The 25,281-nt window shown below is 41.2% G+C and overlaps 1 protein-coding gene across 1 annotated transcript in view; it reads right to left on the bottom strand.

Annotated features, from left to right (window-relative positions):
- Positions 1 to 708: 708 nt before the first annotated feature.
- Lrrc63 (leucine rich repeat containing 63) overlaps positions 709 to 25,281 on the bottom strand; it is a 40,039-nt gene continuing 15,466 nt past the window's right edge. The window contains exons 8-11 of the mRNA XM_036200061.1: positions 21,598 to 21,734; positions 15,934 to 16,017; positions 2,538 to 2,777; positions 709 to 1,411 (exon numbers count right to left, since the gene is read on the bottom strand). Of these exons, the coding sequence (XP_036055954.1) occupies positions 1,171 to 1,411; positions 2,538 to 2,777; positions 15,934 to 16,017; positions 21,598 to 21,734 (702 nt within the window). The 3' untranslated portion in view covers positions 709 to 1,170. The remainder of the gene's footprint in view (positions 1,412 to 2,537; positions 2,778 to 15,933; positions 16,018 to 21,597; positions 21,735 to 25,281) is intronic.

Here is a 25,281-nt window from a genome sequence, read left to right on the forward strand (position 1 = left end):
TGGGCTTATGGTTCCATAGTTGGAGTGAAGGCATGGTACAGAAATACCTGAGGGCTCACACCTCAAACAGTGAGCAGGAAGTAGAGAGCTTATGGACATGGTACATAGCTTTTGAAACCTCAAAGCCAGCCCTCAGTGACATACCCCTCCAACAAGGCCATACCTCCCAATCCTTTCCAAACAGTTCACCAACGGGGGTGAGGGATGTGATGGGGGTGGCGGGGAGAATAGGGGGAAGGGACCAAGTATCCAAACATATGAGTCTAGGGGCCATTCTTATTCAAACCACCACACCTTTTTAAAACAAAGTAACTCTTAAACATTTTTTTAAATTAATTTTATGTGCCTGAGTATTTTGCCTGCGTGTATCCATGTACACCACATGCATGTCTGGTGCCCTCGGAAGTCAGAAGAAGGCATCAGATCCTCTGGAATCAGAGTTATGTGGGTACTGGGAACTGAACCTGGGTCCTCTACAAGAGCAAGAAGTGCTGTTAGTTGCTGAGCCATCTCTCCAGCTTTCAAAATGAACTCAAGTTCCACTTCAGGTGGATACTGCTTGGCAGTGTCATTGTGTGAGTTCTGCTTTCTTGTTTGGCTGTCATTGAAGGTATGGTAAACTCAAGGACCAGCCCATGAAGCTAGTGTCAGCTTTATTTAGATTTTTGGAACTAGCTTTCTAAGAGGCAGGGAAACAATTCAAAACAATCGATTTGGAAATAATCTTTTATTCTCAAAAGAAAATCAATTGAGATGGTTGGCAATGGACATGTTTTCACAGAAATGCACAAACTAACATTGGATACCTGGATACATCACTTTGCAGCCTCATGCAACATAGTTCTCTGTGATGACTTCGAGCTGCTGGCCTGTCACTGAATATGGGTTCGTGAGAAGACAAGATGTAAGATACAGTCCTTTTCGCAAATGTTTTGAACATTTTTTTTTCTTATTGTAAACATGTTCCCTGGGAAATTCTCAAGATCCTCACTGAACTCCAAAGGCCTTTTCTAGTCCTTGAGTCACAATTCTGCAATGATTCCTAATAATTAGACTTTCATGAGAAGAAGGATCATGGAGAGAACTCAGTGGAGAAAGACCTGTAGGTCTCCACATGGAAACTGTGCTCTTAAGAGATGAGTTACTTATTACATAAAATGTTCGTGGACTTTACACATAAAATGGTACATCACTAAGTTCCCCTTCTTTTATCCAGTCCATATTTAGAACTATTCTTCTACAAGGAAAACCTTCTAAAACAAAACTGCTTTCCCTCATGTCCACATAGCAGGAAGTAGAGCAGACATAGAACATAATAGGAATCTGCGTTGCTCCAAACATATCACAGGACCGGATGATGCGAAACCCTTCACCAAACTTGGGACCATGACACCAGTCACACCTGGATGTGCTGAAAAGAAGAAACATCAAATGGATATTTTGAGTTTCTACTAAGGTAAAAATTAATGCTTGGTTTTTATTGAGCTTACATCTAGATAAGGCATCTACTATTAAGTCAAAATTTAAATCCTAATACAGTGGAGCAACAGATTAAATATGTGTGCAAGGAACCTGTTTTCTAAAGCAAAAATATATGTGCACAGTGCATTATAATTGAAAAGTGAAGCTGGAGATCCTCCTCTTCTTTTGAGGTGCTGGTGATTAAATCCAAACCTTTCTGAATACTATGCAAGCACCCTATTACTGAGTCATATTCTCACATCATGGTGGGAGTCAGTAGCATTTATGGCCAAGAAACAAAAGGAACTTGGACCTCACAGTTTTCTTAAAGGGCATGTTCTCCCAGGACTTGTGACTCTTTCATAGGCCCCACCTCTTAAGGGCTGTTAATCTTTCAGTAGCAGCACTTGGGGGATAAGGACTTTGGTACATGGTTCTTTGAGAGACAACCAAGATCAAAGCTATGCTATATTTGTCTTTATTGAGTCAATACTGGGCTTTTATACATTCCTGGGAAACCATTTTACTTGGACAAACTATAAATATTTGTACAATCCATAGTCCCAGCAATGATGATAGTGATTTCCTTTACTTAAATAGTCAAATTAGTTCTATAACATCTGAGTGGACCCTAATCTTGGGATTAGGCAGCAAAGTGCTAATTGTTCATTGATTCTCAATGCAAAAAAAAAAAAAAAAAAAAAAAAAAAAAAAAAAAAAAAAAAAAAGCCTGATCTACTCCTAGTATCTCGCAGGGCAGAATGGAGTTAAGCATATCCCTTGGGACTAAATAATTTTTGGAAAGGAATCACTTCTGTATATTTAGTAATTCACAGAAGAGGTTTAATTAATGGATGCGTAGATACTGTCCACCATCACTGAACTTCAGAAATAACGGGAGAACGTAATAAAATGGGACTTATTTAGAGTACATTAGTATACCTGCAAAGCAAGAATGGGTAAAGGAAGAAGTATGTGTGTGTGTGTGTGTGTGTGTGTGTGTGTGTGTGTGTGTGTGTGTATTAGTAAAATACTTAGAAGTGTACTTTGATAAAAGCATGTTTGAAATTACTCACCTTCTTAGATACTTTTGAACTTTCTTTGGAATGAAACCAGGAATTTTATGCAGATTATTTTTGACAATGAACAAAGAACAAATTTGAGTTAGTGGTTGGGGGTCATTCCAGCAATAATCTATCCAAAAATTACTATTAGTGAATGTATTATCAAACTGTAGTTTGGTCAACTTAAGCCTTAAAATCCCAGGTGGAAAAGAAGTCATATAATTCCCATCAACATTCAGCTTCTCAAGTGATCTGTACATAAGAGAAATTGTATTTTACAAAATAATCATACAATTTATAATATTCATGCAAGTTTCTGCATTGGCATTTTTAAAACCTAGCACCAAAACTGGTGGTAATAAAGCATCTATTTTAATATTTTCTTAGAATTGAGAGAATTTCTTTACAAAACAACTGAACCAAACCATCACTATACAAAGAAGTGCATTTGTGTGAACAGGACAGTTGATGCATACATTGTGGGGGTCTTTGCAAACTGTCATCACTCTGGAAAAAGAAAAAGCCACAAATGCAGGAAGACTAAACAGTGTTACACCACAAAAACAATGTGGTGACATACAGAATAATGTTATTTTCAATGACAAACTGAACATTGTGGTGGGTATTGTGTTCCCTGAAATATTGTGTGTTCCCCGAAATAAACATATCTGGGGTCAGAGAACAGACAGCCACTAGAACAGAGCCAGAAATGGTGGCTAGAAAATGGGAAGAGTAAGCCATAACAGAAGTTGGGCGGTGGTGGTACACACCTTTAATCCCAGCACTTGGGAGGCAGAGCTAGCTGGATCTCTGAGTTCAAGGCCACTTTAGAAACAGCTAAGCATGGTGACCCAAGCCTTTAATCCCAGAAACATAACCTTTAACCCCAGGGAGTGGGGGCAGAAAGAGAAAGGTATATAAGGCGTGAGGGCCAGGAACTAAGGAGAAAAAAGCATGTAGTGAGTAAAGCATTCGGCTGGTTAAGCATTCAGGCTTTCGAGCACAGTTCAGCTGAGAACCATTGGGATGAGGATTCAGAAGCTTGCAGTCTGAGAAAACAAGACCAGCTGAGGAACTGGTGAGGTGAGAAAACTGTGGCTTGTTCTGCTTCTCTGATCTTCCAGCATTCACCCCAATAATCTGCCTCAGGTTTGATTTCATTAATAAGAACTTTTAAGATTCCTACTACAGAACATCAACGTATGTTTTTCATTAATGCCTAATAAAAACAGTGAAATGTGTAACCTTAACACATACTGTTACGTTATGCTTTGACTTCTTGGCAATTTGATCCCCTTACTTTTCACTGTGTCAATTGTTTCTAACAATCCTTTCCCTTTACTCAAAGAATGAACATGACTCATTTTTCTCATTGCCTCAGTGGTGTTTTCTGCAGCCATTTATCTCTTTTCTAATGATTGCTGAAAGCAGACAGGAAAGTTTCTGTAAACCAGAGACATACAAACAGCAAGTCATTGTCAGAATGCTCTACAGGCAAACAGGCCTCTAGGTGGTTGAGCAGAAGATGGGGGCTTCTGAACTCTCTTTGACAATCTAGTCTCATATACCCTTTTCCCCACATGGGGTTCTCGAATGGTAACTCTTTCTGACAAAAGTAAAATATGATCAAAGTTTCAAACAAAGAGACTGGGCAACTCTTCAAATATAGCCTGACTACTGTTCTTGTGGTCAACTACACGTGAGGCAAACCCCAAGCTCCTATTTTGTCCTGAAAGACAGAATGAACACAATCATGTTCCCTCTACAGGCTACACAAATCTAGGGGTCAGTAGCAGAGTTCTGCTATGATGTGAACATTTACATACTTCCTATACTCTTTATTAACATTATTTCATACAATATGTTTTGATCATCTTTCTTCCCCTACCCTAACTCTTCCCAGATACCCCTACCTCTCTAACCACCCATCTTTGTTTATCTGTCTTTCTCTTTAATCTCTCTCTCTGTCTCTCTGTCTCTCTGTCTCTCTGTCTCCCTCTCTCTCCCTCTCTCTCTCACACGCACTCACGCACGCACGCACGCACGCACGCACACACAAATAGAAAACTACAAAGCCAAACACCAAAATAAGACAAAAATGCCAAAAATAGTCCAGACACACACAAAACAAAAAACTACACAAATAACATCAACAACAAACATGGAGTTCATTTGGTGATGGCTAACTAATCATAGGCATGAAGCCTGCCCTGAGGTGTGGTTACTATAGCCAATGAGATTCCATGGATAAAACCTTGATTTTCCCTTTGCCAGAATGTATCAGTTGCAAATAATTGTTGGTTAGGAAGGAAATACTACATCCACACCCCCTTCTTGGTGCTGGGACCATATCTGGCTAGAATCTGTGCAGGCCTTCTGCATGCAGCCAGTTTCTGTGAGTTCATATGTGCATCAGTCCTGCCATGTCTGGAAGATACAGTGTCCTTGGAGTCATCCAGCATCTCTGGGCCTTACAATCTTTCTGTCTCCTCTTCTGCATCAATCCCTGAGCTTTGAGGGGTAGAGTTTTATGAAGACATTCCATTTAAGACAGTGGCTCCAAAGTTTCTCACTCTCTGCACATTGTATAGTTTTGGATCTCTATGTTAGTTCCCATCTACTGCCAGAAGTTTCTCTGTTAATGGCGAGCAAGGCACTGATCTATCTCTATCCAAAATGTCATCATGAGTCATTTTATTGCTATGTTCCTTTATCAAAATAGTGGTATTTAGTTTTACCTAGGTCCACAGCCTATCTGGTCTCAAGTTCTTGGCCAGTTTAGCATCAGGTATGGGTTGCATTTCATGGAGTAGACCTTAAATCCAATTGGAAAGTAGTTGGTTACTCCCATAACATTTGTGCCATCATTATGCCAGTACATCTTGCAGACAGGTCACTGTTGTAGGTAACAGTGTTTGTAGTAGGTTGATGGTTACTTTTATCCACTGGTAGCATATGAACCTTCCAGCACCATGAATCCTAGTCATTAGGAATGAAGCTTCTAGTTAGGGACTAGCTTGACTTCTCCATGATCCATGAAATAAATAAGCATGGTCTTCAACAATAGGCCCTTACCATAAGGTTGTGGAAAGCAACCAATAACCATGGCAATAACCTATGATGTCTGGGGAGGTTTCATGTGACTCAACAAGATGTAACCTATTCCTGGCATTGGATATTTTAGTTGGTGAAAAAGACGTCTAGGGGCCGTTGTTTCCCCCATTATTTGATGACTCCATTTTGATTCTTTCTATATATGTATATACTTTAGGAAGCTTCTACAATAGTAAATTTCTATAATGCTTTTTCAAATGACCTTCAGTGTTGGTTGTCCCTCCCCATATTTCCTCCATTACCCTTTTCGTCCATCCACCTTCCTATTTAATCCTCCTACTTTCCCATTTACCTCTCCAGAACATGACATTCTATTTCCCCTCTCATGAGAGATCCTCTGCTTCCAATTAGCTCCTGACTAGGCGCCTAACCTCTGTGATTATTTAGATTTTAGCATGTATATTGAAAGCTTCAGAGCTAACATCCACATATGATAAAAAAAAAAAAAAAAAAAAAAAACCTTAAATACAATATTTGTCTTTTGGGCTCTGGGTTACCCCATTCAGGATGATTTTTTTTCTAACTCTATCCATTTGCCTGAAAATTTCATCATTTCATTTTTCTTAACAGCCAAATAATATTCCATTGTTGTAATGTGTCACATTTTCATTATGCATTAATCGGTTGATGGACATTTAGGCATTTTCCCCAATTCATGGGTACTATGAATAGAATAGCAATGGATGTGGATAAGCAGGGATCAGCGGAAGGATGGAGAATCCTGTGGGTACATGCTCAAGAGTGGTTTTTTTTGGCTCATGAGCTTTAGGTATTGGTTCCTAGCTTCCTGAGGAAACCCCACAGTGATTTCCATGGTGGGTGTATCAGATTTGCAGGGCCACCAGTGATGAGTAACTGCTTCATGTTCCCCACCAGCAGGTGCTCTCTTTTGTTTGATTGATCTTGACCTTTCTGACTAGTGCAAGATGGAATCTCAAAGTAGTTTTAATTTGCACTTCCCTGATGACTAAGGATGGTGAACATTATTTAAGAGTTTCTCGGTCATTTGTGTTTCATCTTTTGCAAAGTCTCTGTTCAGTTCTGTCCCACATTTTGTAATTGGTTTGTTTCCTTGATGTTCAGGTTTGTTTGTTTTAATATTTCAAGTATTCTAGACATTAACCCTCTATAAGAGGTATACTTGGTAAAGCTGCTGCTTTGTCAGAATGTGTGTCCTTTTCCACACAGAAGTTCCTCGACTTCATAAGGTTCCTGTAGCTGGAGACCTTCTCTCCAGCCCCCACCAAGCCCTGTCAGTCTGACAGCCCACTTATAAAATAAAACAAACGCTTATATTATTTAAACTGCTTGGCCGTTAGCTCAGGCCTACCATTGTCTGGCTCTTACTCTTATATTTAGCCCATTTCTATTAATCTATACTTTGCCACTGTCTCCCCTCCTGCCTTCCTGTTCTCCTAATTCTCTCTCTCTCTTAGTCCCCCCTATATTTCCTGCCTGGCTACTGGCCAATCAGTGTTTTATTTATCAGTCAACCATCCACAACAGGTTCCAATTTATTTTTGGTCTTAGTGCTATCAGTGTATTGTTCAGAAAGTCCTTTCCAGTGCCAGTGAGTTCAAGTCTATTCCCCACTTTCTCCTCTGTCAGGTTCAGGTTATGACCTAGTTAGAGTTTCTGTTGCTTCATCTCAACCCCATGACCAAAAAGCAAGGTGGGGAGGGAAGAGTTTGTTTGGCTTACATTTCCATACCTCAGTTCACCATCAAAGAAAGTCAAGACAAGAGCTCTCAAGCAGGGCAGGAACCTGGAGGCAGGAGCAGATGCAGAGGCCATGGAGGAGCGCTGCTTCTTGGCTTGATTCTCATGGCTTGCTCAGCCTTTCTTTCTTTCTTTTTCTTTCTTTCTTTCTTTCTTTCTTTCTTTCTTTCTTTCTTTCTTTCTTTCTTTCTTTCTTCTTCTCCTCTCTCTCTCTCTCTCTCTCTCTCTCTCTCTCCCCCTCCCTCCCTCCCTCCCTTTCTTTCTTTCTCTCTTTCTTTTTTATTTAACAGTTTTTTTTTCATTTTACATACCAACTATAGTTCCTCCTCCCTCCCCTCCTTCTGTTCACTCCCCACCTTCCCCTTACCCTGCCCCCAACATCCACTCCTCAGAGAGGGTAAGGCCTCCCATGGGGTGTCAACAAAGGCTGGCATATCAAGCTGAGGAAGGACCAAACCCCTTCCTCCTGAGCAAAGTATCCCTCCATTGGGAATGGGCTCCAAAAAGCCAGTTCACACACTAGGGATAAATCCTAGTCCCACTGCCAGGGGCCCCACAGACTGCCCAAGCTACAAGACTGTCACCCACATTCAGAGGGCCGAGTTTGGTCCCATGCAGGTTCCCCAGCTGTCAGTCCAGAGTCAATGAGCTCCAACTAGCCCAGGTCATCAGCCTGCTTTCAGCCCAGGACCACCAGCCCAGGCACCAAGCACAATGGCCTGGGCCTGCCTCCATCAATGAATAATTGAGAAAATGCCTTAGAGCTGAATCTTATGGAGGCATTTTATCAATTGTGGTTCCCTGCTTTCAGGTAATGCTAGCTTATGTCAATTTGACACAAAACTATCCAACCCAGGTTATGTGTTTCTATGTTGCAGCCTTTGATTTGGAATGGAGCTTTGTGCAAGGAGATACAGATCTATTTTCATTCTTTTATATGCAGCCATCCAGTTTCACAGGCAACATTTGTTGAAGATGCTCTCTTTTCCCCATTGTATATTAATGTTTCTTTGCTCCTTTTGGTGGATTTCTCCCATAATGATTATATAGTGTCATTCCTTATGTCTTCTGATTAGTTTGTCTCATATCTATCCTGTCATGTATTCAAATATCTACACTTGCTTGCTTTTTTGGTTCATTTGTTTGAAATACCTTTTCCCATCCTTTTACCCAGAGTTGATGTCTATTCTTCAAGGCGAGTTGTACTTTTTGGATGCAGAAAGATGGATCCTGTTTTCTAATCCAGTCTGTTAGTCTGTGTCTTTTTACTGGGGGATTGAGAGCACTAATACTGAGCATTATTAATGAGCAGTATTTACTGGTTCTTGTTATTTTGTTGTTGTGGTATGGGTATAGTTCCAACTGTTCTGATTTACTGTTCTTGGATTACTCATTCCTTTTGTCCTGGGTGTAGTTAACCTCTCCAGATGGAAGTTTTCCTTCTAGAGTTTTCTGGGGAGCTGGATTCATGGATAGAAGTTGCTTCAGTTTGGTTTATCATGGATGTTTCTCTCTGTTTTGTGACTGATGGTGCTGACTGCTCTAACAGTCTAGGCTGCCACCTATGGTCTCTCCAAGTGTGTAGAACAAGCACCAGATCCTGTAGCTTTCAGAGTCTCCACTGAGAAGTCGGCTGCTATTCTAATGGGCCTGCCTTTGTATGTGACTTCTTGGGTTTTTCCCTTGCAGCTTTTAATATCCTTTTGGGGGTTGTTTTCTGTTCTGTGCACTTAGTGTTTTTATTATTATGTGTCATGGGAAATTTCTTTTCTGATCCTGTCTATCTGGTGTTCTGTAGGCTTTTTTTTTTTACTTTGATAGGCATGTCTTCTTCTTCTTCTTCTTCTTCTTCTTCTTCTTCTTCTTCTTCTTCTTCTTCTTCTTCTTCGATTGGGGGGGCTTTTCTTCTCTGATTTATTTAAAAATATTTTCTGTGCCTGTGACTTAGGTTTCTTCTTCTTCCTCTATATCAGTTACTTGTAGACTTGGTCTTTTCATAGTTTCCCAGATTTCTAGGATATTTTATGCCTGAATTTTTTTTAAGATTTAACATTTTCTTTGACTGAGCTATTCATTCCTTCTACCTTGTCTTCAACATGTGAAATTTTCTCTTCTGTTGGTGAGGCTTGCCTCTAAAGGTTTTTTTTTTTTTTTAGCAGAGGATCAAACCCAGGGTCTTGTGCTTGCTAGGCAAGTGCTCTACCACTGAGATAAATACCCAACCCCTGCCTCTAAGGTTTGTGTTTAACATCTAAGGTTTTCATTTCTAGTTTTATTTCAATTTGGATTTTCTTTAGTGATTCTATTTCTTTGTCGAATTCTACTTTAATGTCTTGAAGTGCTCTTGTTATTTAATTCAACTTACTCTTTCTGTTTTCACGGTCTTTGTCAAGGTGCTTATTCATATTCTCTTTCAGGTCCTTGAACATAGTCATAATTGCTGTTTTGAAGTCCATGCTTTGTGCTTCATCAAAATTGCTTTTCTCAGGGAGTACTTCTATAGGGTTGCTGGCTTCTGGAAGAGGCACACTGTCTTGGATGTTCATGTTTGTGTTTTTGCACAGGACCTAGGCATTTGGAGTTATGATGGCTAAAGTGTTTCTTGATGTAAATATCATGCTTTGTTGGGTAGGTATTCTGTTGTTTGGTTCCTGTTGTCCTCTCTGGATCCTCAGTAAGTGTGGTGGCTGTGGGGGCCTTGGTAGAGCCTGTCTTTGTGGGTCACAGGGGAATGGAGGTGGGCCAGGAGGACCAGCAGGACAGAGCTAGGGATACCCTGGGTCTGCACCAAGATGCGGAGTCCCCAGGGAATGGAGGTAGTGGAGGAGGGACTCCTGCAGGCAGGCTGAGACAGGACTGAGGATAAATCTGGAAAGACCACAGAGAGAGAACCAGTTAGAGCCCGGTGTCTGCACCGGGGAATAGAGGTGGGATGGGAGGAGGGCTCTGGCAGCACTGAGACACCTCTAGAGTCTGACATTTAATGTCTCACTCCCAAGACATCTGGAGGTAGAGCCTTCAGGAAGTGACTAGGTTCTGATGGAGAGCCCTCACAGACGGGATAAGCACCCTTATAAGCGAAGCTGTGGAAACACCCCTTCTCCCCTTCTAGCCTGTGAGGAGAGAGCGAGACAGGTGGAAGGGTGCTCTGCCTACCCCTAGGGAATGGGCATGTGTTCAGCATGATTAAGACACTCAGTGCCAGTGTTAATGATGTCATTTTAGGCATCAACTGTGAGCATCCCTTATCTTTGTGCTTCTTTAAGTAAAGGTATTGGGGAAGGGAAGTTTGACTGCTTAGCAGCTGCTGAACTCTCCTTACTGCCCTGGCTGCCTGGACCAATATGACCAGAGTCAAAGAGGTGACCCATATATGTTCCTGTGCCAGCGCCAGCTAGCTGGGCATTTCACACACTGAGAAACTACACGATGGTCTCAGGTGATGGCCATAGTTCTGGTGCAGACCCAGCTAGGGCTGCCTAAAACAGTGTGTGCTAGACATTTTGCTCTATCAAGCCTTGGTGATGTCTATGCCAGAGAGGCAGCATTTCCCACGGTGGTGTAGCAAAGCATTGCCCACGGTGGTGTAGCAAAGCAACTGCTGTGTCTAGTGCTAAGGGCGTTGATTGTCCTAAAGTCCCTTCTTGGGCCGGGTAAGCAGGACACTTGGGCTGGCTCAGTGAGCCCGCTTCGAAGACACCCTCCTGTGTTTTGTTGTATGTTTGGCCGTTAGGCCTGATACTGTGATGGCTAAAGAAACCACATTTTATGCTAGGTATCCATCTTGTTACCCACTAGCAGCAGTTTGTCTCTGACTCCAGTTCCTGGAAGATAAGTCAACAACCCTGACTCCGTGACCCCCACCCACCCACCCAAAAATGTACTGCCATGACTAACTTGTTATGAGATGACTAACTGCTTTTGTTTGTTTGTTTTTGGAAATTGCTTACACGGATACACAAAAATTGTTTTGAGTTGCCTTAACCACTTAACTTGGCAGAACAGACTAGTTTTTTGCTTGCTTGCATAGATACTGAAGGTCTTCGTGTAGTTTCCCCCCCTTTAAAAACCTTTCCCCATACTCCTCCTTCATGGCAATCTCAAATTTGGCTCAGAGACTGTTTGTCCTGAAAGCAGATAATCAATAAGTCCTTTCATTATGATTGGATTGGGCCTATGGTCTTTCCCCGGGGCTCACAAACTCCGTAACGATATAAAGTCTTCCCTGAGTAAATTTTTCATATTTTTAGGACTGTAGGGACAGCAGAGAGGCAACTCCAGAGCAAGAAGGGGGGAAGTGGGTGGAGAGAGATGGCAAGAGGGGATATAGATCTGAGATGAACCCAGAGAAAAGCTATGAGGAACCCCAGAAGAGAAGCTGCAGACTCTGGTGCCAGAAGCATTCCAGAGAGAAGTCTCTCATCCCTGGCCAGAGCTGCTGTAACCATGCTGCTGCCCCCAGGCTGAGGAACCCTGACATGGCTTGCCCGGGGAATCCTGACTCCCTAAGCCCACTTAAGAGCTGTGACATTTAGAAAAGCAAAGGTAGCCTGTAACAGATTAGGCAAGCTCTGATAAGCTCCAAAATAAAGCAGGCGATGGGGTGGGGGGGGGGAGAGGGGAACAAACAGTATCCTGAACACATCACCAAGAAAGGTATAGGATAATGTAGTTGGAAACAAAATGGCTCCCAAAAGGAATGGTACTATTAGGAGGTGTGGCTTTGTTGGAGTGGGTGTGGCCATGTTGGAGGAAGTGTGTCACTCTGGTGGTGGGCTTTGTGGTCTCATATATGCTCAAGCCATGCCCATTGAAGAATGACCACTTTGTGTTCCTTGTGAGTCAAGATGTAAGAACTCCTTCTCTAGCACCATGTCTGCCTGCATCTGCCTTACTTCCTGCCATGATAATAATGGACTAAACCTCTGAACTGTAAGCCAATCACAATTAAACATTTTCCTTTATAAGAGTTTCTGTGGTCATGGTGTCTCTTCACAGCAACAGAAACCCTAAGACAGAAAGAACGGCCCAGGGTATTGCTGTGAAAGACCTGACCATGTTTTGGTTTAAAGGAATATGGACCTTGGGACTATGGATTAGAAAAGCAATTGAATGCTTTAAGTGTGGCATAATTGGCCAACCTAGCAGAAGCATGGAAGACAGTAGTGCTGAGTGTGATTTGAACTGTTGGTGCCTGAATCAAGAGGTTTTGGTGGAGATGAATGTTAGTAGGTGGCCTAAAGACTCATCTTTGGTAAAGAATGTGGCTGCCTTTTGCCCTTGTCCAAAGAGTCTCCCTGAGGCTAAAGTGAAGAGTTTTGTATTAATTCTGTTGGCAGAGGAAATCTCAAAACATCCTAGTAGAGATTCTTTTTGTGTAGTTATTAGAGTTAACTCTAATGAAGATTTATAATGAAAAACTACACAAATGAAAATACAAAATGTACAGATTGAGTAAAGAGGCACCAGGAAGTGGAATAGAGCTAAATCTTGGGTTCAAGGAGATGAACAGATTAAGAACTGGAATGAAGGTAGTAGTGACCTCAGGACAAGATCCCACCCAGATACGTTTCCAATATGGAAAAAGGAATTAAAGAAAACATTAGAGCTGAGTATGGTGGTGCACACCTTTAATCCCAGCACTCAGAAGGCAGAGGTGGGCAGGTCTGTGAGATTGAGGCCAGCTTGGTCTACAGAGCAAGTTCCCGGACAGCCAAGCTTAGGCAGTGAAAGAAACCATGAAAAACAGAAAACTGGTGAAGGTGCCATTAAACAAGGGGCCATGTTCCAGCCCCAGCAAGCAGCAGAACTTGGCAGCTTCAGCTACATGGTTCTGGCTTTAAGGATAGAAGAAAAGGGTTGTAGAATTTGCCTCAGCTGCTAAGGAAAGCTGCTGAGGCCAGGCATTTGTCAGGGCTATCCCTGAATGGAGGCCTAGAGAGGCCATTGTGTGAAGCTGTGAAGCTGAAGCCTGAATTGCCTTAGAGACCCCAAGATGTTAGAGATGCCAGAATCATGGGATATCTGCTAGGTAACTGCTAACAGGAAGTAGAACCAGCTAAAGAGAAAGAAGTGTGTTGCAGTCAATAAAGCTGAAAGGAGGTTGGAGATATGAAGAACATTTTGACATCAGACATGGAGATGCAGAGTCTGGAGTTTACCCAGCTGGTTTTCAGTCTTGCTTTGGTCCAGTATTTCCTCACTATGCTCCCTTCCTATGTTTTGGAATGGTAATGTATATCTGTGCCATTATATGTTGGAAGTATGCGATCTGTTTTTTGATTTTGATTTTATAGGGGATTACAGATTTCATGAATCTCAGAAGAGACTTTGAACTTTGGACTTTTAAACATTGTTGAGACTGTGATAGACTATGGGGACTTTTGAAGTTGGAATGAATGCATTTTTACATTATGATGTGGCTACAAGCCTTAGAGGGCCAGGAGTGGTATGTGGTAGTTTGAAAGAAAATGGCCACCAAAGGGAGTGGCACTATTAGGAGGTGGGGCTTTGTTGGAATGGGTGTGGCCATGTTGGAGGAAGTTTGTCACTCTGGAGGTGGGTTTTGAGGCTCATAGATATGTTCAAGCCATGCCCAGTGACAAATGACCACTTTGTGTTGCCTGTGAGTCAAGATGTAGAACTCTTAGCTCCTTCTCCAGCACCATGTCTGCCTGCATCTATCTGCCTTACTTCCTGTCATGACAATAATGGACTAAACCTCTGAACTGTAAGTCAATCCCAATGACACATTTTCCTTCATAAGAGTTTCTGTGGTCATGGTGTCTCTTCACAGCAGTAGAGACCATGACTGAGACACGTAAATACACAGAAAAATCAACTCTATCTATCAACAACAAATAGGCCAGATTCCCTAGTGAAATATAAAGATTACTATATAAGACTTAAAAAATTTGGTGGAAACATTAGAAAACCCGAGGAAGCCGTTTTTTTATTTTGTTGAAGGTGTTCTAAGGGAACCAATCAGGCAGGGAGAACTAACAATGGAATTTGGTTACACAGCTTGATTTGTTGTTGTTGTTGTTGTTGTTTTGTTGTGGTTTGTTTTTCAAGGCAGGGTTTCTCTGTGTAGCTTTGCACCTTTCCTGGAACTCACTCTGTAGCCCAGGCTGGCCTCAAACTCACAGAGATCCACCTGGCTCTGCCTCCCGAGTGCTGGGATTAAAGGCGTACGCCGCCACCACTGCTGCCACCACCACTGCCTGGCGATTTTTTTTAATTTAGTTTAAAACAGTACATCTTTTCTATTCTGTATCTACCCTAATCAGCAAATATTGGAAATAATAGAAATATTATATATAGAAACACAGTTTGAAATACTTGGAGACAGTTATGAAAATTATGAAGTGGGTCACTTCATAATTTCTTATGAGGGATATAAAGTAAGATTTGAGAGGCTAAAGAGACAGTTCAGTGGCTAAGAGCACCTACCTTAGCTTTAGCTAAGGACCGAGTTTCAATCCCAGTACCCACATCAGCTGGCTTACAACTGCCTGTAACTCCAGCTCCAGGGAATTCAGTGCCTCTGGCCTCTCCAGGCACCTGTCCTCACATGCACACAATCTCATAAATACATATATGTAATTTAAAACAAAATCTTTCAAAAGATTTGAAAGATTAAGAACACATGTTCTAGATTTTAGTTTTATCATTTATATTTGTGTGTGTGTGTGTGTGTGTGCGCGCGCGCACGTGTGTGTGTGTGTGTGTGTGTGTGTGTGTGTGTGTGTGTGTGCAGTGCCCTTGGAGGCCAGAAAAGAGAATCTGATCCTGGAGCTGGAGTTTCAGGGGATTGTTTGGAACTGAACTTGGGAGAACAGCAAATGCTCTTAACCACTGTGCTGTGTCTCTAGCCCCTACAACGTTTTAAAATAGAAAGTAAACACTGTCAACAAAAATTTTGTATCTCCAAACAACTGCAATTAACTTGTCAAGTTTGTGTCTGTGTGTGCTGAAGGAGGGAAAGGCAATTATATAAATTAATCTTAAAGATAAATAATCTTGGCATTAAAAAAAATATCTTCCCTATTAGTCATTATTGTGAATTCATAATAAAAATAAGACACAGAGTCAGGCATAGTGGCACATGGCTTTAATCCTAGAACTTGGGATGCAGAGACAGAAGATCTCTGTGAGTTGGAGGCCAGCCTGGTCTACAGTGAGTTCCAGATCAGCAAGGGCTGCATAATCAGTCCTTGTCTCAAAAACAAAAAAAAATATGACATGGATAAATTCAGGACTTCTATTAATTTGTAAAAGAATTTTACTATATATACATATTATATAAACACATATATGTTGAATACACATTATTTATATATATTGAAATGTATAAGAGCTATATATACCCACACCAAAAGTTGACAAACATAGTTATTCTATTAAAACGTCACCATATTTTACTTAAAAAAATCATTGGAAATATATCTTGCAGACACTATACACCAGATATTCTGTGACTAAAACAAAAAGACAAAGTTCTTCATCATTATCATTACCAAAACATTCTTAGTGGGGCAGATAATTTTCTGTGTATCTATTACTTTGCAAATACCTGAGTTTCTGGATTTCATTTGGAATATTATGAATTTCATTGTAGGAAACATCAAGTTCCTCAAGATAATGCAGATAAAATAACCTTAAATAGAAAGAATAGTTAGTTGTAGTAATTATTCCTTGTCTCTGGGAATTAAAACATCTAGAAATTAAACATTTTCCTAAGACACTGAGAGTTACTTCGACTTCTTTTCATTATGGGTAGTATACACTCCATGAACACCTCTAAAAATGATTCTTCTGTCCATGAAGACTGCTTGGAAATATTGGAGTGGGAAAAGCCTCACTTAACAAAAGACAGCTAAGAGCCTTTTGTCATCTGAAGGCTTTTCTTGGTTTCCACGTTAGTTTCCTACCTGACTTCTGGCTAGTCAGAAGCAGCAGAACCACAGCCTCCATGATTCAGGAGCCAGAAGTCCAGCCTCCAGCTGCAGGAAGAATGAGGTCCTTCTGGGAGCTTCCCTCTCCTAGCTCCCCAGGGTCACCTCCCCTAGCTTTTAGCAGCATTTGTCTCTGACTTCACAGGGTCTTCTTCCAAGGACACAGGCTATAGGACCCACCCTTATTCAGAATGATCCAGTTTAATTTGAAAAAAAAATTCATTTACATATTATAATTTAAAATAAGGTCACATTCTGAGATTTTATGTGGACCTGGACTTTTGAGGGACCTTGTTCAACCTAACTGTATGAAGACTTTCCTAGTGAAACACCCTGGGATTTTTTCCCCATCAAGTTAAGTGCCCAAAGCTAAAGGATGGAAAGCACACAACTGCAGCACCATGAGTCTGTCTCCTGGGGGATGCAAATAGCAATCATTTCTTAAAGACTGGGATTGAACAGCTAAGTGTGATACTGATCACTGTCCTTGGTAACCTCCTCCCCATCTATATGCACTGTTCTCAACAGCTGCCTCTTCCTACACAAATGACGTGAAACATTACTTGCATGGTCTTTTAGCTAAAGCATTACAAACACAGGATTTTACTAACTCCCCACTGTTCCAGCATGGCAGATGGAGATCTTCATGATCCTGCCCTTGATGACTTTCATAGCTTACCTGCCACTTCCCATCCCATACTTCCCTGTGATGCACCATTTATTTGCTGTAAGTATCCAAATCCCATGCAGCATCTACCCAAACTTGACTCTGGTCTTTGTCTCCTCATGTCTGAAATCTTAACCCAGATGTTGTCTCTTGCATAGTGCCCTCTCCATATCTTTTCAACTGGAGGAGCTGACACTTCTGTGTATCAGTTCACCTCTCTTGGCCCCTGTCCCATTGTACAACTAGGAGGTTCTGGAGACCAGGAATTCCATCTTCTACTTCTGTCTATCCAATGTCTCACTGAATAAATCAGAAATGAATGAACCCTAGTTAATCTACATTCTTTCTCTGAGAAACTGGTGACATTGATTAGGGAAATGTAAGATAACCCTTGTCAATTCAGTGGTCAGCCCCAATTTCTTCTTCATCCCTGTAAAGAAAATGTTAATGCTATCTGCTCTATTTTTTCAACTCAATATCACATTTTGCTTTTTTGCCTCATGGATTTCCTCTCTGCCTCGCTGCCAGTGGATCACAGATCATCCCCTTCAAACTTCCTTCTCTCACTCATCCCAATATCCTACTCCACTCCCTGGGAACCCACAAGCTAGTCTGGTCCCGAAGCAGGTAGATGTTCACTCTCCCTCTGATTCTCCAAATCCAGTCTCCCAGTCTCATTCCCAGCTCTGTAGAAGACCATCTGTTGTGACCTTTCCTCACTCTCTGTCTCCATTCCCAGGGAACTAAGCAGATCCTGGCTGAGCAACCTGTTCCCCCCCCCCCACCACCATGAACCTCCCCAGCCCATCCCCATTCCTAAGTGTCAGCTCCCAATTCCTAGAAATAGATTTTACCTGGAAACCCCAGGGGCTACATCTATCAGGATCCCAGCAGAATTTCCTACCAGGCAATACACAGCCACCACACTCTCCTAAGAACCAGAGAGGACAACAGAAACCAAGGGGGGTGGGAAAGACAAGACCAGGTATCAGCACCTACAGTTACAATCTTCCCAAGCCCCAAAGTCTAGATGTCAGTATAAAAACACAATTAGTAACAGCCAGAACAATCTGTCTCCATCAGGCTCAGCAACCCTACCATAGCAGGCCCTGATGGTTACAACATATTTTAAGGAAAAGACCTTAAAATAGCCTTTAAGGATGTGATAGAGGTCTTTAAAGGAGAATGAATAAATATAATTTTTTTAAAAAAATATATGAAAACATAAACAAATGGTAGAAGGAAATGAATAAAACAGGTCAAGATCTGAATATGAAAACGGAATCAATAAAGAAAACCTAAACTGAGGGGAATGTGGAAATGCTCAAACAGGAACCTCAGAGGCAAGCATCATTAACAGAATACAAAAAATGGAAGAGATACTCACAGACATTGAAGACACAATAGAAGAAATGAATACACTGGTCAAAGAAAATATTAAATCTAAAAACCTCCTGGCACAAAACATCCAGGAAATCTGTACACTATGAAAAGACCAAATGTAATAAGAATAATAAGAATAAAGGAAGGACAAGAACCCCAAATCAAAGACCCAGAAAATATTTTCAGCAAAATGATAGAAGAAAAATTTCCTGACCTAAATGCCTATCAAAGTACATGGAGTATAAAGGATACTAAATATACTGAACCAGAAAATGAAGTCCCTTTGACACATAATAATCAAAATGCTTGAACATACAGAACAAAGAGAATATTAAAAGCTGCAAGGAAAAAAGACCAAGTAATATATAAAGGCAGACCTATTAGAAAAACACCTGAATTCTCAATGGAGTCTCTAAAAGCCAGAAGGGCTTGGAAAGATGTGCTACAGACTCTAAGAGACCACAGATGCTAGCCCCAGACTACTCAACCCAGCAAAACTGTCAATCACAATAGATGGAAAAAGTAGGACATTCTATGATAAAACCAAATTTAAATAATATCTGTCTACAAATCTTGTCCTACAGAAGGCTAGAAGGTAAACTCCAACCTAAAGAGTTAACCACACTCGACAATCAGCAACCATTGCTCATCGATAGCTCTCAACATCAATGGTCTCAATTCCCCAATGATGTCTGCCTGCAAGATATGCTAGTGCAACTGAGACACAAAACTTGTAGGAGTAACCAACCAATATCTGATTTGACTTAAGGCCCACTCCAGGATATGGAACCCATACCCAACACTCCTTGGCTGACCAAGAACCTGAGACCAGATGGCCCAGGGACCTAGGGTAAAGACAAATACTACTGTTCTACTAAAAGAACATAGCAATAAAATGACTCCTAATGATATTCTGCTCTACTCATAGATCAGTAGCTTGCTCAGCCACCATCAGAGAAGCTTCCTCCAGCTGCAGATGAGAACAAATACAGAGATCTTCAGCCAGACAATATGCAGAGCATGAGAACCCCCTGGAACACTCAGCCCTCAACAGGACATCTCTATCACATTGCCCCCCTCAGGGCTCAGGGAACCCAGCAGAAAAGGAGGGGGAAGAAGGTAAGAGCCACAGGGAATGGAGGATATCAGTGAAACAGGACCTTCTAAATCAAGACAAGTGAAGCTCCCAGGGCCTGAGGCAGTATGCATGCACAGATGGGACTGCTGGGGGCTGTACCGTGTCTTTTGCATATATTATGCTTCCAATGTAATGTTTTTATGAGATTCCTGAGTGAGTGAATGAGCGGGTCTCACAGTTTCTTGTGCATTATCTTGGGCTCTTTCCTTCTCTTTGTTTTGTCCAATTCCAATGTGTTCATTTTTGTTTCATCTTATTATATTTTATTATTATCCTTTAGAAGTCTGCTTTCTAATGAGAGACAGAAAGGGAGTGACTCTGAACCTGCAGCATGTGTTACATGTTATCCTTTCCTGTCCACAAAGCTCACAATGGACATCTCCACAATTTTATGTTGCTGTTATATTCACTTGTCTGTCTTCCCCACAGGCCTGGAGCCCCGGGAAGTGCATGGTAGGTATATATTAACATCTGCCAAAGCACAAGAATTCAAGTGTAATGTCCGCTGGCCACACATCTGTGTGACCACTTCAGACAATAACAACCAAAGCAGGGAATGTATCTGGAGGCAGAACCAACTCAAGCATGTTCTTGGCTTGTTTGGTTCACTGCATTTTACTTGGTTGCAGGTAATGCTTCCTCAGCCTGCCACAATGCATCACGTCTGGTTGGCTAAGCAAGAGACTTGCTGACAATTCTTTCCTAAGAGGTTCAGCTGCGTCTTAGGTGGAGTCATCTCTCTAGATGAGTTTTCATTTAACAAACATTTCCATTTACGTCGGAGACTGCTCTGTATTTTTTTTTAATCAACAAGATTGTCCTACTATGTTTTCATTTTGAGTGCAGTATGCTGTCGGTGTGTCTTTGATACACATGAACATCCAGTCATATTTAATAAAAATACAGCACTTGGTTTTAGAAATACTTAGTATGTTTAAAGCACCTGCAGCATTTTATTGTAACCAACAGTTTATGTAATTTGGCCAATGTATAACAATGAAAAAAGTTGACTCTTTAATTACAATCAAATTTTAGTTCCTTTAGGGAATATCACATTTTCAGTGACAGGACTATGTAAAGTATGTAATTATGATTACAGATTATCTGTTATGAATTCTTATTTAGGTGCTGTATATGCACATGAAAGTATACAGTAATGTGTATATATCTAGTTATGTGTATTCACATTTACATACACACACAGGAACACATGCTTACACCCTTAACTTACTACATTCAGTTTGCTAAACTCTTAAGTGGAAGAAGTATCTTGTTTTGGTATTTTGGTTGAAGTTTTAGTTTGAAATTTCCTTAGGAGTTAAAATGTAGCTCATATGCAAGAGGTCCAGCTTTCTACACTCAAATGTCAGCATTTTCTCTTTTCCTTTCTTTCTTTCTTTCTTTCTTTCTTTCTTTCTTTCTCTCTCTCTCTCTCTCTCTCTCTCTCTCTCTCTCTCTCTCTCTCTTTCTTTCTCTTTCTCTTTTTGGTTTTTCAACAGGTTTTCTCAGTGTAGCTTTTGGAGCCTGTCCTGGAACTTGCTCTGTAGCCCAGGCTGGTCTCGAACTCACAGAGATCCGCCTGCCTCTGCCTCCCGAGTGCTGGGATTAAAGGAGTGTGCCACACCCACTTGGCAAATGTCAGCATTCTTATTAGAATGGAAAGGCTCTTAGCCATCATATAGGCCAATCTCCATAGGTTACAGACTAGAACACTGAGGTCCATAATAGTCAAACTACTTTCTACAGATCCCCAGGTCACCATCCTCAGCTTTAAACCAACAATCTTAAGCTCCTAATTCTGAGTGCAGTGCTTTCCATATCTAAAGCACTGCCAACAGGTAGGCACAGGGGTCTCACCTGAACTGCTGGTCTTTAGACATGTATTCATTAGAGCTATACTAAGTGCCTGTGGAGCTGGGAGGATTATTTTTAATACCATATTAAGAAGTGAATCTGCTAATTGTAACACAATGAGAACGTTTAATCAAAATGCTTCTTGCTACTTTCAAGGAAAACTGACTTTACTAAATAATTTATAAATAAAATAAATACAAATAATTTCCTTCTGTGTGTACCTCAGAAGATCAACCTTACCCCAAAGGAAGTTCTGTAATAAGATTAAAGGCAATGGAGAAAATCCTAAGTAACTTCAATTGTTGGATTTCAGAAGGAATTTCTCTGATAGGATTATTTCTCATTTTCAGTACCTGTAGATTTTTAAGACAAAATATCTAGGGAACAGAAAAGAAAAACGAATGTTAATTGAATTAAAAGCTCACAAAATCTCATGTGTGTATTCCATAAATGTTTTAAACGAATACAGTAAGATCAGTATGGAAAAACATGCAGGGTTGGGGATTTAGCTCAGTGGTAGAGTGCTTGCCTAGCAAGTGCAAAGCCCTGGGTTCGATCCTCAGCTCAAAAAAAAAAAAAAAAAAAAAAAGAAAAGAAAATCATCTATTAACCAGGCATTGGTGGCACACGCCTTTAATCCCAGCACTTGGGAGGTAGAGGCAGGCAGATCTCTGTGAGTTCGAGGCCAGCCTGGGCTACCAAGTGAGTTCCAGGAAAGGCGCAAAGCTACACAGAGAAACCCTGTCTCGAAAAACCAAAAACAAAAATGAAAGAAAGAAAGAAAGAAAGAAAGAGAGAGAGAGGGAGGGAGGGAGGGAGGGAGGGAGGGAGGGGAGGGAGGGGAGGGAGGAAGGAAGGAAGGAAGAAAGAAAAGAAAAAAAAAAAAAAAAAAAAAAAAAGATAAGAAAGGAAAGAATAAGACACTCAAAAGAAAAGTGAAAGGAAAAAAGAAAACATGCTGGCTCATGTCGTGTGTCTCAGTAAACACTTCTAGAAAAAAAAGAGCAAAGCAGGGTAACATTGGGTGATGAATAAGGGGGAGTCTGGACACCTGAGTCATGAAGGGAGGCTATAAAGCTGTTTTTCTAATGTCAACTGTCATCATTGTTCCTTTTAAATAATGGTTTTATTAATTCTTTGAGAATTTCATACAATGAATTTTTATCACCTTCTCCTTCCTTCTCCAACTACTCTCAGATCTGGCCCACTCCCACCTCCCTACCCACTCAACTTCATAAGCACATGCCCCCACACACACACCCCAGACCCCAACCACTGAGTCCAGTTTATGTCAGACAACTATTCTGGGGTATGAAGACTCTGTGGAGTGTGACTGAGCTACCAGAGGCCACACCATTAATGAGAACTACCTTTCCCTCAATTATCAAATACTGATCACCTCAGCTAGGGGTGGGACTTTGTGCCTACCTCCCTTCTCCATGCTGCAATTTTCTTTGGCTTGGGTTTGCACGGGTCTCATGCATGCTTTCGGAATTTCCATGAGTTCCCCTGTGCATCTGTGCCATTATTGCTGGAAAACACTTTTTCCGTGAAGTCGTCCACCACCTCCAGCTCTTACAACCTTCCTGACCCCCTCTTCTACATAGACTTCTAAGCCTTAGGGTGAGAAGTGCAATAAGCACCCCTCATTTAGGGCTGAGCACTTCTGAGTCTCTTACCCTCTGCACATGACCAGTTGAGAATATCTACATCAATTGCCATGTATTTTGCGAGAAGAATCTTCTCTGATGAGAGCTGAATGATGCACTGACCTGAGTTCCCGCTCAGACTCCCTGCGGTCCTGGTAGGTAGGATGGCTGATAGGGTCTGGTTTTTCTTTTGGGAGTGTGTGAATGTGTAGTGGAGAAGCCAATAAAAATATAATTGGTCGGCTGGGCGGTGGTGGCACACGCCTTTAATCTCAGCACTTGGGAGGCAGAGCCAGGCGGATCTCTGTGAGTTCGAGGCCAGCCTGGTCTACAGAGGGAGATCCAGGACAGCTCCAAAGCTACACAGAGAAACCCTGTCTTGAAAAAGCAAAACAAAACAAACAAACAAACACAAATGCAATTGTTAGTGGAAGTGGAGCTCCTTGGCTTCAGCATGGCCCTTCTAACTGTCCAGGCTTTCACTGCAATGCAAAGCGTTTCAGGGGCTTCCTTAAATTAGCTATGTGGCGTTTTAATTTATGGATTAATTGGAATAAAATGAACTAAAAGAACAAAGCCCTCAAAACAAAAGGTTGGAGTTAATATGATGGTATGTTGAGACAGTAAAACTACTGTGCTCATATGTCCCTGCCTCAAGAATTATCCTTGGAGTGCTGTCAAGATGGCTCAGAGGTTAAGAGCACTTATTGCTGCTGAAGAGGACTGGAGTTCTGATCCTTGCATCCAAGCTGGGTGTCTCACAACTGTCTGTAACTACACTGGATCCAATGTCCTCTCCTGGCCTCCATGGATTCCCACATGCATGTTCACATGCACACACAGACACAGACACAAGAACACACACTGTTGTGTGACAAGACTTTTCCTGGAGAGATACAACACACATATCCCAGAGAGGGCGCCTACAATAGACCCAAGTCTGGATACCACGGAAGTCCAGTGAGTTATATTGGGGGTCACTTACAGGAGTGGAAATGGCTCAGAGACAGCTGTATCACCAATGCCCACCCCAGCACAGGTGAGAGCTCACAAAGCTGGGAATCTGACACACACTGTAGTACATACAACCTGTAGCCAGCTCAATAGGTTGGAGAGTGTCCTTTCCAAGTGACACTCTTCTGGCAGCTCAGCCAGCCTCTGCTTCTTCGAGGCAGCTGGGCTAGCTCAGAGCCTTCTTTTCAGCTTTGTTCCTCTGATGGTGACTCTCAGCATTCTCTCTTGTTTATTCTTGAGGTATTGAATCTATTTAGTTTCAGGGACTTCCTGAAGCTATTTTGAGTTTGCTTTGTTTGTTTGTTTTGTTTCTGGTTTAAGACCTTCCCTGCAGGCTGGAGTGTTTCAATTTGAGAAAAGTCCTAAAATTTTATTAACTCATATTTTCATATAAGACCATCAGGCAAAGATGAGGGAGAGAGGAAATATCTCCAGGATTCACCTTAGTCGGGTGTCATTCTCAGGTTACTTCACTACAATCTCTTAAAAATTTCATGCCCATCAATTTTTTATGTGAAAATGTAAAACTGAACTCATCTATAGATTAATTTAGAACTATTATCATTTAAAAAATATCAAAGCTTCATACCAGTAAACTTAGGATGTTTGTCCATCTATATATATCTTGTTTAATTTTTTCCTACTGAATTTTCAGTATAGGTATGGTGCTTTGGTTGAACTTATTCCTAAATATTTCATTCATATTCACATGACTTTAAATGAAACTGCTTTCTCAATTTTCTTATCAACATTGTATACTGATGGCATATTAAAATGCAATTGACTTTTTTCTGTATTAACTTTATACATTGCAACCTTTCAGAAAATACTTACATACTATAACTGTATTTTACTGTGTGTCTTATTATACCTCATATCACCTGCAACTGGAGATGGCTTTCATTCCCCCTCTTCTTCAAAACTGTTTCATATAATTTCAGCATTTTAATTAAAACTCTGTAGTATTTTATTGAGATAAAATGTTCACACATCTTTTGGGGGTAATTGGTTGTCAAGCTGTAGACAGAGTCAACCATATCTTTTCTTTTTGATCTGGGTAGAATTAGTGCTTTGCTAATTGTCTTGGTTAGACAGTCCAGTGCAAAGTTGATCAGAAGTAGCCAAATGTCCATCTCCATCTACTCCTGATCTGAGAAGGCAAACATCCAGTCTTCCATCATCAAGTATACTAGCTGTGAGGGTTTTTGTGGGAAGTCTCCGCTATTCCTCCATATTGAGTGGATTTTCTTGGAGAGGTATG

The sequence above is a fragment of the Onychomys torridus genome, chromosome 9, assembly GCF_903995425.1.
Source record: "Onychomys torridus chromosome 9, mOncTor1.1, whole genome shotgun sequence".
Classification (NCBI taxonomy): Eukaryota; Metazoa; Chordata; class Mammalia; order Rodentia; family Cricetidae; genus Onychomys; species Onychomys torridus.